The 15,186-nt window shown below is 33.6% G+C and overlaps 2 protein-coding genes across 4 annotated transcripts; both read right to left on the bottom strand.

The window, feature by feature from the left end:
* Positions 1-105: 105 nt before the first annotated feature.
* On the bottom strand, positions 106-5,915 carry LOC110787367 (glycolipid transfer protein 1). Of its 3 annotated transcripts, none has more exons than XM_021991977.2 (8): positions 5,796-5,915; positions 5,496-5,534; positions 4,334-4,465; positions 2,635-2,690; positions 2,112-2,242; positions 1,859-1,994; positions 1,073-1,201; positions 106-470 (listed from the first exon to the last, which is right to left on the bottom strand). In XM_021991977.2, exons 3-8 carry the CDS (start codon positions 4,452-4,454, stop codon positions 435-437), a joined length of 609 nt encoding a protein of 202 aa, XP_021847669.1. In that variant the 5' UTR covers positions 4,455-4,465; positions 5,496-5,534; positions 5,796-5,915; the 3' UTR covers positions 106-434. The 3 variants fall into 3 exon arrangements, with proteins under 3 accessions (XP_021847669.1, XP_021847670.1, XP_021847671.1); XM_021991978.2 differs by lacking the exon at positions 5,796-5,915 and adding an exon at positions 5,655-5,679; XM_021991979.2 differs by lacking the exon at positions 5,796-5,915 and having other exon boundaries at positions 5,389-5,528.
* Positions 5,916-6,566: 651 nt separating this feature from the next.
* LOC110787342 (uncharacterized) lies at positions 6,567-8,587 on the bottom strand. The gene is made up of 2 exons (XM_021991949.2): positions 8,285-8,587; positions 6,567-6,883 (listed from the first exon to the last, which is right to left on the bottom strand). Exons 1-2 carry the CDS (start codon positions 8,417-8,419, stop codon positions 6,659-6,661), a joined length of 360 nt encoding a protein of 119 aa, XP_021847641.1. The 5' UTR covers positions 8,420-8,587; the 3' UTR covers positions 6,567-6,658.
* Positions 8,588-15,186: the final 6,599 nt, after the last annotated feature.

Raw genomic sequence — 15,186 nt, 5'->3', positions numbered from 1 at the left:
TCTTCAAGAAGGAGGAACTAAAGACTAGACTAGACTAGACTGATGTCGACAGCAGGTTCAGACTCTTTGCAGTTCGGAGGAAATATGCAATAGCATAAACGAAGATTAATACAAAGTAACATTCATTGGTCACATTATATTGTCTGATAGCAGGTTCAACTCATCAGAGTTTCGGATGACAAAACGCATACCATAAACGAAGATTAATAAACATACATTGATGACGGGTCACATTATATTGTCTGAAAACAGGCACAAAGGCACTGTTAATCAATAATCTCTTTACAGATATAAGAGAGCACGTAGTATGTCTGCCGAAAAGGTTAAGATTAAGATGGAATTTCAACATCGATCTGGTCTGCAAATTCTCTGATGTTAAGATGTCAATGGCTGCAATTCTAACTTAGCAGCAATGACGAAACTTCATTTGCGCATTAAGAAGCTTTCATGTCATCCAAACCCACACTAGCCTGAAACACGAGGAGTGATGAACATCAGAACAAAGCATAGTAAATTTATGCATAAATCATCCAAACAAGGTACAGCTAATATCCAAGTATTACTATCAAGCCCTACAGATACCGCATTTAGAAAATGGAAAACGCATTTCCCAATTCTCATTACATATTCAATCAGAAAAAGGAGAAATGATTCGAAAATTGTGAAGGAAAAAACGAGCTTCTAAATTTATAGGCCCTCCGTACCTAGGTTATAGGCCATATATTTATTTTCTCACCACCCCCAAAATAGAATGCCACATTCTAAATTTAAAGTCAAATTTGAAACTTTCCCACATTACCTTAATATTACCCTGAACTAAGAATTTAAAAGAAAGACTACGCTGATATAATTGATTAATTGGTGATGTAAAAGCAACCAAATCAAGGATAGTTGTTGTATTTTAATATAGGAATGGAGTTATACTTGTCTACTTCAGCTCCTCTATATAATATAATACAGTATTGTTGAATAACATCGGTAAACAAATATATAACAGATTAATGAGAAACATTGATAGAGACATTCAGAGTTTAAAGACACAGTAGTTATCAGTTGTTCCAAGTTATCTTACCAAAAACTTGTGGTTCTGTTGAAGCAGTGGAGTAAAGGTGGTCAAAAATTGCTCAATGTCGCACTTGACAGCATCACCCCCCAGCACCTCCATAAACTTGCTCCTATCAGGAGCTAACTTCATTGCAATCTGAAAGAATAGTTCATACTCCATCAAAAACTGAAGCAAAACCCCATTTGGCATTACAGCATGGGCAACATTACAATCGAATTTGAGTTTATCTATGAATCGGCAAAATCTTTCCACAATGGGCTAACAGCCTACCACATAAATTTGGATTTTTGGCATGATGTATCAAAATAGATAGAGAATAACACACAATAGGCAAATGATTAAAAAAGAATTATATATCTTTTAAATCAGCTAAAGTAAAACACTACATCGAGAGAAAACAAACTAGGGGTGCGTTCTATTCACCTGATTTTCACTTATTTTTACTGAGCTTATCTTATCTGAACTTATCTGAACTTAACTGAACTTATCAGAACTTATTAGAACTTATCAAAACTTATTTTAGTTGTAAATTATATTTGGTTTATCTGAACTTATCAAAACTTATTTTAGTTGTAAATTATATTTGGTTTATCTGAACTTATCTGAACTTAACTGAACTTATCTGAACTTATTTTTCCTAAAATAAGTGGAAATAAGGTGAACAGAACAGAGCCGTCTATATTGACAATTGATCACTTGAAGAGATGAATAAGTATTTTAAGTTCATAAAGGCCATAGAATACAATTAAACAGAAGTGGAAAACTGTAAACAAAGAAGAGTTCTAAACTTACAGAAAAGCTTGAACTGGCCAGCCACCCGTGCCATTTCTTCAAGGTCTTGCTATAAGAGTCAGTACAAGCTTGAGACATTGCCCAATCTGGGTGCTCGAGTAAATTGCGGAACAATTCCACCAAGAAATCCATAGCTCTACAAAGTAATTACAATAATGTCATGCACTGCCCCTTACATAAATAGACGAGAAACGTGGATAAAAACAATTCCATCCCATTCATGATCATGAAATTCCCATGTAGTATGATCTACCTTGTTAGCCAAAGCAGGCCGTTGGTACAACTAGATGATCCTTTAGCTGTCTTACTTTCAACCTCCACTTGTACCATACTATACATGTACTTAAATTTTTCTGGATCCGAGTTGTACTTGTTTTCCAATCTCTGCAACAAGATTTCTGATCAATGCCAAATCAAGAAAGATGTAGAGATATCCATAAGTTTGTCGATTTCAACTTTGATTACAGATCACATCAGAAAATAATTAAATAGAAGTTGTTTCCATTGTGATTTGTCATTTGTGATTATGCATTTTTCTTAAGAGAAAGGGCATCCTCAAAGAAATGGAAAATAAAATGAAAACGACAACCAAATTTTTTAATAAGAGATCTTTTGGTTGGTCAATCTTAATGGCTCACAGAAGATATCCACGAACAAAGCCTACAGGAGCAGTGTTGAAAAAGGTAGCCTACAGGCCCCACACCCCGTAAAATGCAAAATATGCAAAAACACAAAAAAGAATACGTATAAGGATACCGAGTGTGAAAGTAGCTTACCGTAATATTTCCACCAATATCAGATTTTACGAGTGTCATAGCAGCACCAAATTTATCTGCATCAGACCAAACAAAAATGTTACTAGAAGAACACCTATGCCAGCCAATCATAACACAAGGGGAAAGACCCAATAAAAATAATAAAACTTCACTCGCTTTAGTTCACTGAACAAGTAATTGATAAAAGGAACAATATCCTCCCAAGTCCAAAAAGCTATATTTTCACTTGAATAATCATAAACTCTTGATCAGTAAAGTGCACTTCACATACTCTCAAAATAATACTCCCTCCGCTCAAAAGTAGCAGTTACAGGGGCGATGCTCCATTTAGGCCTAAAGGAGCCTAGGCCCCCCTGTCATAAATCCGAAAAGTTGTACATCATAATAATACTACTAACAGCTTTAGACAATTACTGTATCTCTGTTGCAAACTTGCAGTGGTTGAAAGCTAGTGTGTGTAAATTGAATGGTTAAAGGTTCGAATTCCCATAAGCCCAAATTTCCCCCCTTTTTGTTTTTCTTCTTCCTTCCCCTCTTTCTGTTTTTTTTACTCTGTACAGCAGTACTAGACTACTAGTTCTGCGTACATCTTTGACAGAGATTACAATTTAACGTTGTTTTCGTAAAATTGTCTTCTATTCTCTTTATTATCTTTTAGCTTAATAGTACTCCCTCCAATCTCCATTTTCTTAAAGTGTTACAGTTTGACTTTTAGCACTATTCATACAGTAACTTTGACTTGATGTTTTTACTAATATACTCCCTCTGTTTCCTAAATTCTACTCATACTCTGTTTTGAAGTGTTTTTCTAACTTCTACTCACTTTTACTTTATTCCATTTATGTCAACCTTCTACTCATATTTTATTATTTTTCACCCCACTTTGTGGACCAAATCATATTTATAATTCTCTTACTCTCTATCTCTTTCCTCCTACATGTAAAAGTATCCACTTGGTGGTCCCAATATTTTGAGTTCTCCTTGGTTTCTGTTGCTACACTAAAGTATAACTCAGAAAAATTGAGGTAGTATTCAAAGAAAATGGTATTGTATAATATGTTGTTAGATTAGTCGCATGTATGTTTTTCATAATATATTTCTTTTATAAATTTTACTAATAGACAACTAAAGATATCGGTGGTCAAAGTTGTGTGTTGCCAAACGTATCTGGTCAAACTGTAAACTTAAAGAAAAACAGATGGAACTTTATTGCCATTTATTATTTCTATAGAGATAATATGAATATTTTTATAAGAAAATAATATTGCTGTACTTTTTTTTTGAGGGAAATATACTAGTGAACTTTATGAATGAAACTTAAAAGCATAGTAAAAATCAAGCCCTCGTTGGGACGAATTCCTGGCTTCGTCCCTAAATAGTCATATGTACTATTTCAGGATATCCAAACAAAGTTTCCACCTTTCCTATAGTGATGGTTTTATCATTTAATTTCCCAAGATGACCTTAACAAAAATGAGTAATGGAGAAGTATGGGAACGATATAACTATCTTATAGGGTCATATAAGGAAATCATGTTGCATCCTTCATTATAAAGGGTTGGGACAGTGTGACATTTATTTCATAACAGATGGAATTTTAGCTAGCGCTGATTAAAGAAAGAGTTAACTATTAGTAGTAAAACATGCGGCTAGCAGAAACAAGTCATAATATTGAAAATATGGCACTACATTGACAGACCTATAACAGGAAGAATGTGCTTGCACGCGTCCAAGAAAGGCCTGGACAACATTTCTCCATTCTCAGACTTGACCAGCTTAATTCCTTCCAAAGCTGGGGTAAAAACAGTTGTTCCTGCCATTTTGTCCACAACTGCACCAAACAATTACCTCACATATAAGTAAAGGTATCCCCAATTTTGATATGAACTTTAAAGCACAATGAGGCGACAAAGACTGGGAGTTTAGAGGTGTAATTGTGTAAATCATAGGGTTGGACTTTGCCCTTTTGGGAAGAATCAACTGTTTCTATTCTAATTTGAGCGTTCAAATGTAATTTCATACCAACGTGCATAATAGCTAGCCCTGGCAATTTGCGTTGACACAAGGAGTTCAAATAGCACACTTATGGTTATGGCCGATGAAGCAATACAATAAAGCAACACGAATCTTGAATTTAACAAAGAAAACCCTTGTCCGGCAACAAATGTACATCGATCAAAAACTCAACGACTTAGAAAGCAGCAGAATACCAGCAATTTTATATTTTTATTAGCATAGATAACCAACCAATCATAAAGACTTCAACTTTTCCCAAAAATGAATTCAAAGCACATTATCAATCAACAACTTATTTACCTAAGTGTCATTAAACATCCAAAATCCGCAAATCAAACTCAGCAAAACTCTAACCAGAACCTCTAAACCACTTATTAGTCAGAAGACTCAGAACTCACAAGCGGCAACCTACAAGAGTACTTCATTAACATACACAAACACATCAAAATCACTGGAAGCTCAATCTTATAGCACAAATGTTACCTCATTCACAATACAAGATTGAATACAGGAACCCAATCCGCTACCTAGTTATGTTAAATTAGGCTAAGTACCACATTCATGTATTCATTCGCCTTATTCGTATCGCAGTGGGAATTAGCCAATTAGGTAACACTAACAGCAATAACACATCAGACATCCCCCAATAAGCATTATGTTTTCACCATACAACAATTAAACACTTAATTTTGCAGATCCAAAACCCAATAATATGTCATCACAAATAGATATTCATACCACTAAGAACAACAATCTGATCAGATTCAACAAATTTTGCAGCAATCAAAATTATAACAGAAGCTTAAAAGAACAATTTTTAGGAGAGAGAAGGAATATAGAGGTACCCTTTTCAGCAGAGAGCGTTGAATTGAAGCAGTGTTGATCTATACACACACAAAAAGGGAAACAATTAGGGGAAAAGAAGTAGACATGAAAAGACGCAGGTATAAAAATTAGGAAGATTCGAAGGGGGGAAAGGGGATTAAAGAATCCGATTCCAAAACCTATGATAATTTGATGATCAATGAAGGGTTAATCAATCAAATTGTACAGAAATTAAAATGTTGGGATATTAATTAAACGTTGATCCATCAAAATTAGAGGAAAAGAATCAAGTGGGAAATGGTGGGAAAAGGGTATTTTACCTGTTTATCTCTCTAGATTCTTGTGCAATTGCTTTTTGTTTTTTGAAGGAGAAATGGGGGGAGAAAGGAAGAAAGGAAGGATCTGAGCTGTTTTTTTTTTTTTTTTTTTTCCTGTATTTGTTTTGAATAAGAAAACAAATGTCCTAACCTGAACAATCTCAACTTAGGAGTTAGGATTATAATAATAATCAGAATGTGAACCCAAAGTCAAGGTTAATGATTGATCATCGAGTAGTCCAAAGATTATTGATTGATCAATGATCATCGAGTAGTCCAAAATTATTGATTGATCATCGAGTAAAAGTATTAATTGATTGATCATCGATTAAAGGTTAGTGATTGATCGTTGTAACTTAAACTATGTGTAAGCCAATGTTCGGAAGTTCATATTTGTTACGTTTTTACTTGATTTACTCGTGTATGATTTTTCACGTGATAAGAAAATTAATTAAGTAAATACATTGCGTTAGGCTAACGTACTTCCTCAATATTATCAATACGAACTGGAAGTATATGCGGTGGATTGAACTTTTTTTTTTTTTTTGTAACAGGCGAAAAATTCAGTGCAATTCTGTCAAGTATGTGAAATTATGAATGTTGATTCAATTTCATTTTTTTACAATAATGTCTTGTCCATTTTGCATACCATTTTCCTTGACTCATACAGTCTTCACTCTGATCATTTTTAACTTCTAAAACTTGTACCTTTTCGAATCCAAATTAAGCCAGAATAACTCTAGCTCAATTAACAAACAGAAGCTTCAAAAAAAATGCTAAAAAAAACAGTTGCATTTTCTTAACCATTTGCAAACTTTTATGTGTTGATCTGCTAATCTTGAACATAAGTGGAAAATGCAACAACCTTACAACCTATTAGCAGGGTATTTAACCGCGTTTTTGACCATTTTCTTCAAGGCAGCATCAGCAAGATCAATGCCACAAATATCAGAAAGCCTGATAAGGTATAGCAGAACATCAGATAACTCTTCACCAAGATGCTCCTTATCTGAATCTCCCCAATTTGGTAACCCTTTTGCCACCTCCCCTTTCCATTGGAATATCTCTGATAGCTCCCCTACTTCTCCCACCTAAACCATACAGAACGTAAAGATGAGAACGCAAATTATAAGCATCATCATCAACAAACAAATTCCTGATATGCAGATTCTCATCTGCTAAATTCTGGAAATGTCACCCTCAGAAAAATGTGAAATATTCTGAACTGGAAAGAATAAAGTAAAACATCACCATCTTTGTTAAGTTGCCTGAAACTTGGCTTTATCAAAAGTAATTTGTATGACGAGGCACCATGATTAACCACATATTTGCTTGCTTTAAGGTGCCGCAACATAACAGTGACCTGCTATGTACTCCATCCGTACCTATGTTTTGTGATGAAAATCTTCCTAATTCATTATCACCAACATTTGTGGACCAGTTGAAAGGTTCCACAGGTCAATTATGTTCTGCTTTTGTTAGTTAGATTATGGATCATAACGAATTAACGAATTAACGACCAACCTAAAATGGATTAAGCCCCCTGCCTCCTCAGCATACCAGGCTTTGTTCAGCTAATTAGCATATCCTACATGTTTAGTTTAACCTCGAGAGTCTAATCTATGGAATGTTGCTTTGGCTGAAAAGGGATGTAGTCATGTAGTGTAGTACATCTTAACGGGCTGCTGGACTGTTGCTCGAAGCATGGGAAAAACAATAGGCGAGGCAACAAGGATGCAAGAAACTTAGCCAGGTTAGCTGCAATTCTGCAACCAACAGTATCGGCTTTTAGATGTTCAAGCTTGCAACTTGAGGGACTTAAGCTCTGTTATGTTTACCATATTTCCACTTATTTCAGGAATAATAAGTTCAGATAAGATAAATTCAGGAAATATAAGGGTTGGGCAAGCACAATTTATAAGTTCTAATAAGAGTTCAGATAAGATAACTTCGGAAAAAATAAGTAAAAAATCAGGTAAATTGAACACTCTCTTATTATGAAAAAATTGACAACGAATGCAGATGTCGTCTCTCTATGACTCTGTGATTTACTAGCTTACTATGAAATGCATTGAATTTACATGATGGTTTACTAGCTAACTATGAAATGCATTGAATTTACATAATTTAAGGTTATGCATTCAGAACAGAAGAGTGTCACTGAACAGTCTGAAACCACTAACAAAACTAGTCTGCATATCAGTATTTCAGTAGGCAACCCTTAAAATCTTGGCTAAAACAGTGATCACAAATCATCTGCTATGAGAAATTCATGCAAATTTTCTATCCTCCATAAAATGCAAATATGGCACAACAGAGAACTCTTGGCATCAAATGATTTACAGTGATCAACCACCAAAAGGAAACTACATGATATTCGCTATGGCGCGATGTTTTTGTTCTGTAATAACAATCAGTATAACAGAAACAGGTTCAAACAACAACCAGAGAAAGAACTGATACAAACTTGGGTTTATGAGGGAAAAACTTACCATAGCAAGTAGTAAATTCCTGGGACTATGATACTTCTCCCAATCTCTTGCCTGAGCGAATTCTTCGAGTTTCTTAGAGATATCCTTAAGGCTAATCTCCTTAACAATCTCTTCTGCAATAAAAGCTTCTCCCATGGTATTGGTACCGATGCTAACAGGTTCAGACTACAGTAAAAACTTTCTCTAAGACTGCAATGCAGAATAATGAAGATTTGCCACTGGATTTAAAGGAAAAGATATTACTATAAAATTTCACAAATAGAATATACCAATTTTATTAAAGATCATTTTTTTGTGAAGGGGGAAGGTTAGGTAATGCTCTTTTTAAGGGGCCAACTTATTCTTACAACATTGAGAGATTCCTCATAAACCGCCCACCATTCAAAAATGGCCAACTTCTCTATGTAGGAATATTCTCCTTAGGTTGCGTTCTATTCACCTCATTTTCACTTATTTTTCCTGAACTTATCTTATCTGAACTTAACTGAACTTATCTGAACTTATTTTTCCTGAAATAAGTAAAAATAAGGTGAACAGAACAGGGCCTTAACTATGGTTTGTAAATTGAATTATAATTGTTAATTGTGATTGTAGTTGAAACCGGCACATTAACGCGCTAATAAACCCAGTGGTGGCAATCATACTAACCAAGGAAGTTATAAAGAAGAACATGTTCTTGAATGAGTTTTTAGTAATGCAGAAGTTATGCCCACCAAGTGTTTGACAAATTGACGCAGAAAATTGCAGCAGTTTGTGATTTGTCTAAATTCAAAAAGAAAATAGTAAGTTTCAATAATTTTGTCAAAGGACCTCATGCTCTTATCATGACATCATGGCCTATTGCAAAGAAGTTGTATTCAGAAATTAATTTTGCCATTTTGGTTTTTATTGTCAACTAGTGTGTGGCCCGGGCGATGCCCGGTTGCTATATTGAATAACTAAAGTTTTAGATTTTTCTTGAGCTCAATATTTGACCAAAATACTTGTATTCTTTAGAATGAAAAATATTCGTTAAGTTCGTCAACTACACAGGCACGCTAAGTCATTTATCATGGCAAGTAAGTATTCAATCATATCATCTTACAATTTGTATAATTTGTTTTCTCGTGGAACTAAGTGTGTCAAATTAGTAAACACCAAATTAGATATATATGCAGCTATGTAAGACAATCCTATAGTTGATTCTTATGAGACTTATGACATCAAGTTTCTGCACGGTTGTCATAATGCTTTAATTTTTCCCCTTTTCAAAATAGTCCATAGAAATTAATAAGTCACATAAATATTTATTTGTTTTAGATTTCATGTGAACATTTATTTATAAATTAATGTGAAGAGATAAACCACAATTGGTGGTTGGTTAAGATGGTAATGAGAATTATCATCCAAACTGGAGGTCTGGTGTTCGAACCTCATTGTATTGATTTTTGGTTGTCCATTACATAATACATGGTGATTGGTGAGTGGATGATGTGGCGTGAGGAGAGTACTACGTGACACATATACATTTTCCACAACGCCTTTTAATATATTAATTAGTATAGATAATTGGCCTGGACTTGAATTTTTTTATTTTATTTTTGTCCCAAGTAAGTCACGAGAGCAATAAATTACTACAAATTTGTTAGTGGCTCAGTTGATGGCTTGATGTCCCGGATAACAGAAAAATGGATCAATTAGATTTAATTTGTTAGATTATAATATATTACTCCCTCCGTATCTATTTGTTCTTCCTGGTTTGACTTTTTTGTCTCACGAGAAGATTCCAAACAGGAAGAACAAAAAGAGACGGAGGGAATACGTGTCTTAGTTTGAGTATGTTTTAATGAATAACTAGTATAGTACCACAATATACGATTTACTATAGTTTTTAGATATTCTCCTAATTAAAATTAATGATTCATAAATTTGTTACTAAGGTTGGTGTTGCCAAGTCAATTATTTAGTCTAAAGTGTTTGTTAAAAAAAATTAACTAACTAAAATATAATTCAACTATTTAGCTAAACATTTGGAGAAGATTTTTTAAGCATAGACGCCACGTGCTAGTTGCGCATCGATTTTCTTGTTTACTATTCCTTCCATTTTTTTTTATTAAACATGTTTATTTTCACAGCTGTCAGTAAGTAACTTCAACTATCAATATCTTAAATTATTAATGGGTAGAAATTCTTAAAAATGGTACAGGGTACATAGAAGTAATGTGTAAGTATTTAATACGGATTTTTCATGAAATACCCCCGAATTTTGGCGTAATTCACCAAATGCCCCTCGACTTTCAGAAATTCACCAAATGCCCCTCACAAATGACTTAATACCCAAAATACCCTTACTAATGATGCGCCGTTAGTCCTCCGTTAACCTAATTTTCAAATTCACCAAATACCCCTATTTTAATACTTATTTCACCAAATACCCTTATTCAGAAACTTAATTCACCAAATACCAATAACTTAAAATTACTCATTTTGATGCTCAACGGCTAGTTTTTGTGTTTGAAAATTAGCCGTTGCTTATTGTTTGCTTATAAATACTCTTTTTCTGACGGTTTATTGTAGTTTTCCTATTATTTTGTTAATTTCATATCATTTTTGTCATGAGTTTTCTTTCAAAATCATCATCCACACCCAATGAGTCCACATATGTAAGAGTCCCAAATAAATTTTGTTATCATGGGAGAAAATTTGACATCCGAATATCTGATACAACACTCAATCTGAAGCTCCGGTACAACACTAAAACAGAAAACACTCCTAAAAACACCTCAAAACGTCGCAACTCTTCAAGAAAATAGCTACTTCTTTTGCACCTTATTCTTTATGTGACCAATTAATTATATTTACCACGCAATCGGAAGGTATTCCTTTTTCAATATGGGAAATATCTTTAACATATGCAAACAGATTAAAAATAAAGCTCTTATTAATTTTATTCTAACGCATATGTTCCAGCTACCTCGGCTTCTATTGCTTCCATGCCACATATTTAACGTTAACTCCCTTTTGTCTTCTGTCTCTACTGCCTCCAAACATCTTTCTTCAATCTCCTAACTTTCTCTCAACCTTACAGTCGAGGCATAAAGGTTTTCCCACTTTTCTTTTGAGCTAGGTCCTATTGACATGGTCAGATTTATGGACAAATGTCTATTTTTGGATTTGAGGAAACAAGAAAAAAAAATGAAACTAAGGTATGTTCCAAAGCTCATGAACCAGTGAAAAAACATGAATCTTGGCACAAAGATTTGCCTCCAAACTCAAGATTTTCACATCATGAATCCAAGTTGAAATCGAGGTTGTGATAAAAATGTATGTGTTATTGAACTTGATTTCTTAGTTTCTTTACCATTCGGACAATAAGAAAATTAAGGTGTTAGCTTTAGATTGAATTACTTCAGCTTCACTTACATAAGATCCCTTTGAAAATGGGGTTTTTTGGCCTTTTGCTCAGCTAAAGTGCATTGTCTTTACTGGATGAGGCCTGAACTTATTGGATCATAATTGAAACTTACTGAGTGTTGTATCGGAGCCTCAGATGGAAATTTCCTCCCATAATATTAGAAATTGTTTGGGACTCTTACATATGTGGATTCATGGGTGTGGATGATGATTTTGAAAGAAAACTCATGACAAAAATGATATGAAATTAACAAAACAATAGAAAAACTACAATAAATAGTCAGAAAAGGGGTTTTTATAAGCAAACAATAAGCAACGGCTAATTTTCAAACATAAAAACTAGCCGCTGAGCATCAAAATGGGTAATTTTAAGTTATGTGTATTTGGTGAATTAAGTTTCAGAATAGGGGTATTATATGAAATAAGTAATAAAATAGGGGTATTTGGTGAATTTAAAAATTAGGCTAACGGAGGACTAACGGCGCGTCATTAGTAAGGGTATTTTGGGTATTAAGTCATTTGTGAGGGGCATTTGGTGAATTTCTGAAAGTCGAGGGGCATTTGGTGAATTACGCCATAATTCGGGGGTATTTCATGAAAAATCCGTATTTAATAAGACACATCCAACAAAATGCTTCATAACTATGTTCATCCTAAAGTTCACCAAAAAAACAGAAAAAGTAGAGTGTGTGAATATGATATCTTGTGTAATAAATCAAAGAGTTGCATCTAAAATTTAGAGAATTACTTAGTAGAGTAATAGATAGATTAAATTACGCAAGTGTTGCTCATGTGTAAAACAGTTGTGTACAAAGTAGTTTTTCTTTAAGTAGTAAATTATTACCATCTATCGCAGTGATAATTATCTAATATAGTTGTTAAAATATATTTACAATCAACGGCGTTGTTAATTGTAAAATTTAATTGATATTGGTACTATAGAATTTTTATTTAAATTTTTTGTACACTCTTATTCATATTTGATTGATTTTCTAATTCATTTAAAATCCTAATCATGTCAGGACAAATCAATAACTTTATAAAAATCCTAATACGTATAGTAAATTTGTTTTTATAAAGAGATAACCTTATATTCGTTATATTTTTTACCAACATATAGAAAAGATAATTTACAAAGTACCCCCTATGTATAGAATCTTTTTTTTTTTTTTTGAGGAAAATAAAATTAAATCGTTTTACAAGGTGAAAGTTAACAAAATAACTAAAGAATCATCCCTCTTAAAAAAAAAAAAACTATAGATCAAGTATAATAAGTATATCTTTTTACATACTTTTTTATATGTACAGGAGAGAAAAATCAGAGAACGACATTTGTTTGTTTACATTGATTTACCTCTCATTTAGTATAGTATTGTACATAAATAGATACTAGTCTTATATGCACGCATTAGCGAATATAAGAAACATATTTATGTTATTACATTTAAATTAGTTGTAATTTAATATATGACATGAATGCGATGCGTTTGAACCTAAAATAACATGTAAAACATATAATATAATATAAATTGATTTGAACCTGAAATAACATGTAAAACATATAATATAAATGAGATGCGTGCGTATATAAGAAACAGATAGGTTAGATAGAGTCAAACGCATATAAACAAATTGATTAAAATGGTAAGAATTTATTTAAGGGGCTAACTTGATTAAAATGCTTATTTGGGCTTTCCTATTGGGTAGGTTGTCATTATATTCTCTATTCAATAAGTGTAGAGGGTATTTTAATAATCTAAGGGGGACACCAAGAGTAAATTTACTAAAATAACCTCAGCTTTTCACTTATATAATGGAGATAGATTAGTTGTAATTTTGTTAAATTTTTATAAAGTAACATGATAATCTCCAACTCAAAATATAAAGGTTTCATATTAATATAAATACACTCAAAATATAAAACGTTTCGTATTAACATAAAATTGGGGATTTTAGAAAAACCAATTATGCATGCCTAAGTTTGAGTATTAACACAGAACTACAGATGATTAGTGCTTAAATTGTATAGTGAAATTATCTACATTGTCAAACTCAAGCATGCAGAATCTGGATTATGTCTACTTCAATTCTCCAAAACAAATAAATTTGAATTTTTCTTTGTGAAAAATACATATATATATATATATATATATATATATATATATATATATATATATATATATATATATATATATATATATATATATATATATATTACCTAGTCACCTCCTTTTACAAATAATATGTAATGTTAAAATATTTGTATATATATTACCTAGTCACCTCCTTTTACAAATAATATGTAATGTTAAAATATTTTTACGGTAAATAATATATATATATTAATATTAAAATTAGGAGAACAATTTACTCCATAAGAACACTTCTTACGGTAAGAACACTCTCTAGACCGTAGAATGAAATCAAATCTAACCGCCCAAATTTGATAGGAGAGTAAGGGTATATTCATAATTTCATCTGCAAACTACCCCCTTCTTCTTCCTCGTCGGTATTCTCTCTCTCTCTAAACTATTCCTGCTCTCCAATCCTCACAACTTTCTCTCTCTTCTCTCTTCACTGGCGGGTGGTTTTTGCCCCAAATTTTCCCGGCGATAGCTGCTCGTAGCCACCACCAACATCCGGCCATTTCCGCTCCCCTCTCGCCGCCACTTCTTCTCTATCCGCCAGCGTTGCTCGCCTCTTGCCTCCTCCGCTGCTCGGCTTTGGCCGCCGCCGTTCGCAGCAATTCAATTGTTGCCGATGCTCGCAGCAATACAATCGCCTCTCGCCGCCGCCGAACCAGAAATCATACCAAAAATGCTGGTGGCGGTGGTTGTGTTTCGCGAATCAAATTGCGAATGACTGACGGTGATTCGCTGGTGTTCGAAATCGAAATTGATTTCAATCTATTCCTCGATTCTAAAATCAGTTCGATCGGCAATTTCGGTAGGATTCTTCGAAATCGAAATTGATTTCAATCGATTTCGCTCGCCGCCGCTCGTAGCCACCACCAACATCCGACGATTTTCCTCCTCCTTCCTCTGATCGACGCGAGCAATTCATATTTCTCGATTCAAAATCAATTTCAATCGGCAATTTCAATCGGTAATTTCAATCCAGCAATTCTCATTTCTCAATTCGAAATCAATTTCAATCGCAAATTTTAAATCGATTGTTCGAAATCGAATGGTTCCTTCGTTGCCGCTCGCAGCAATCCGACGACGTCGCGTTTATCCTATCCTCACCCTTCGTCCTCCAATTCCTCAATCAACACTTTTCAATTCGCTGCTCGTGGTGGTTCATTGCATAATTTCAGGTGTTTAATCTGAATTATCTACCTTACTAGCTGGAACTTTGAAAATAAGTTAAGGAAAATTGATTCTGCTTTAATAATGGAATTGGTTCAATTGACAGTGCGACTGATTCAATTGATTTTTCTTTATTAATGTAATCGGTTTAATTGACGGTGTAAATCGAATTAACTATTTTAAATTGTTCTAACATACTGA

The sequence above is a fragment of the Spinacia oleracea genome, chromosome 3, assembly GCF_020520425.1.
Source record: "Spinacia oleracea cultivar Varoflay chromosome 3, BTI_SOV_V1, whole genome shotgun sequence".
NCBI lineage: Eukaryota > Viridiplantae > Streptophyta > Magnoliopsida > Caryophyllales > Amaranthaceae > Spinacia > Spinacia oleracea.
The sequence above is the reverse complement of the archived record's forward strand: the minus strand, read 5'-3'. Positions and strand labels throughout refer to the sequence as shown.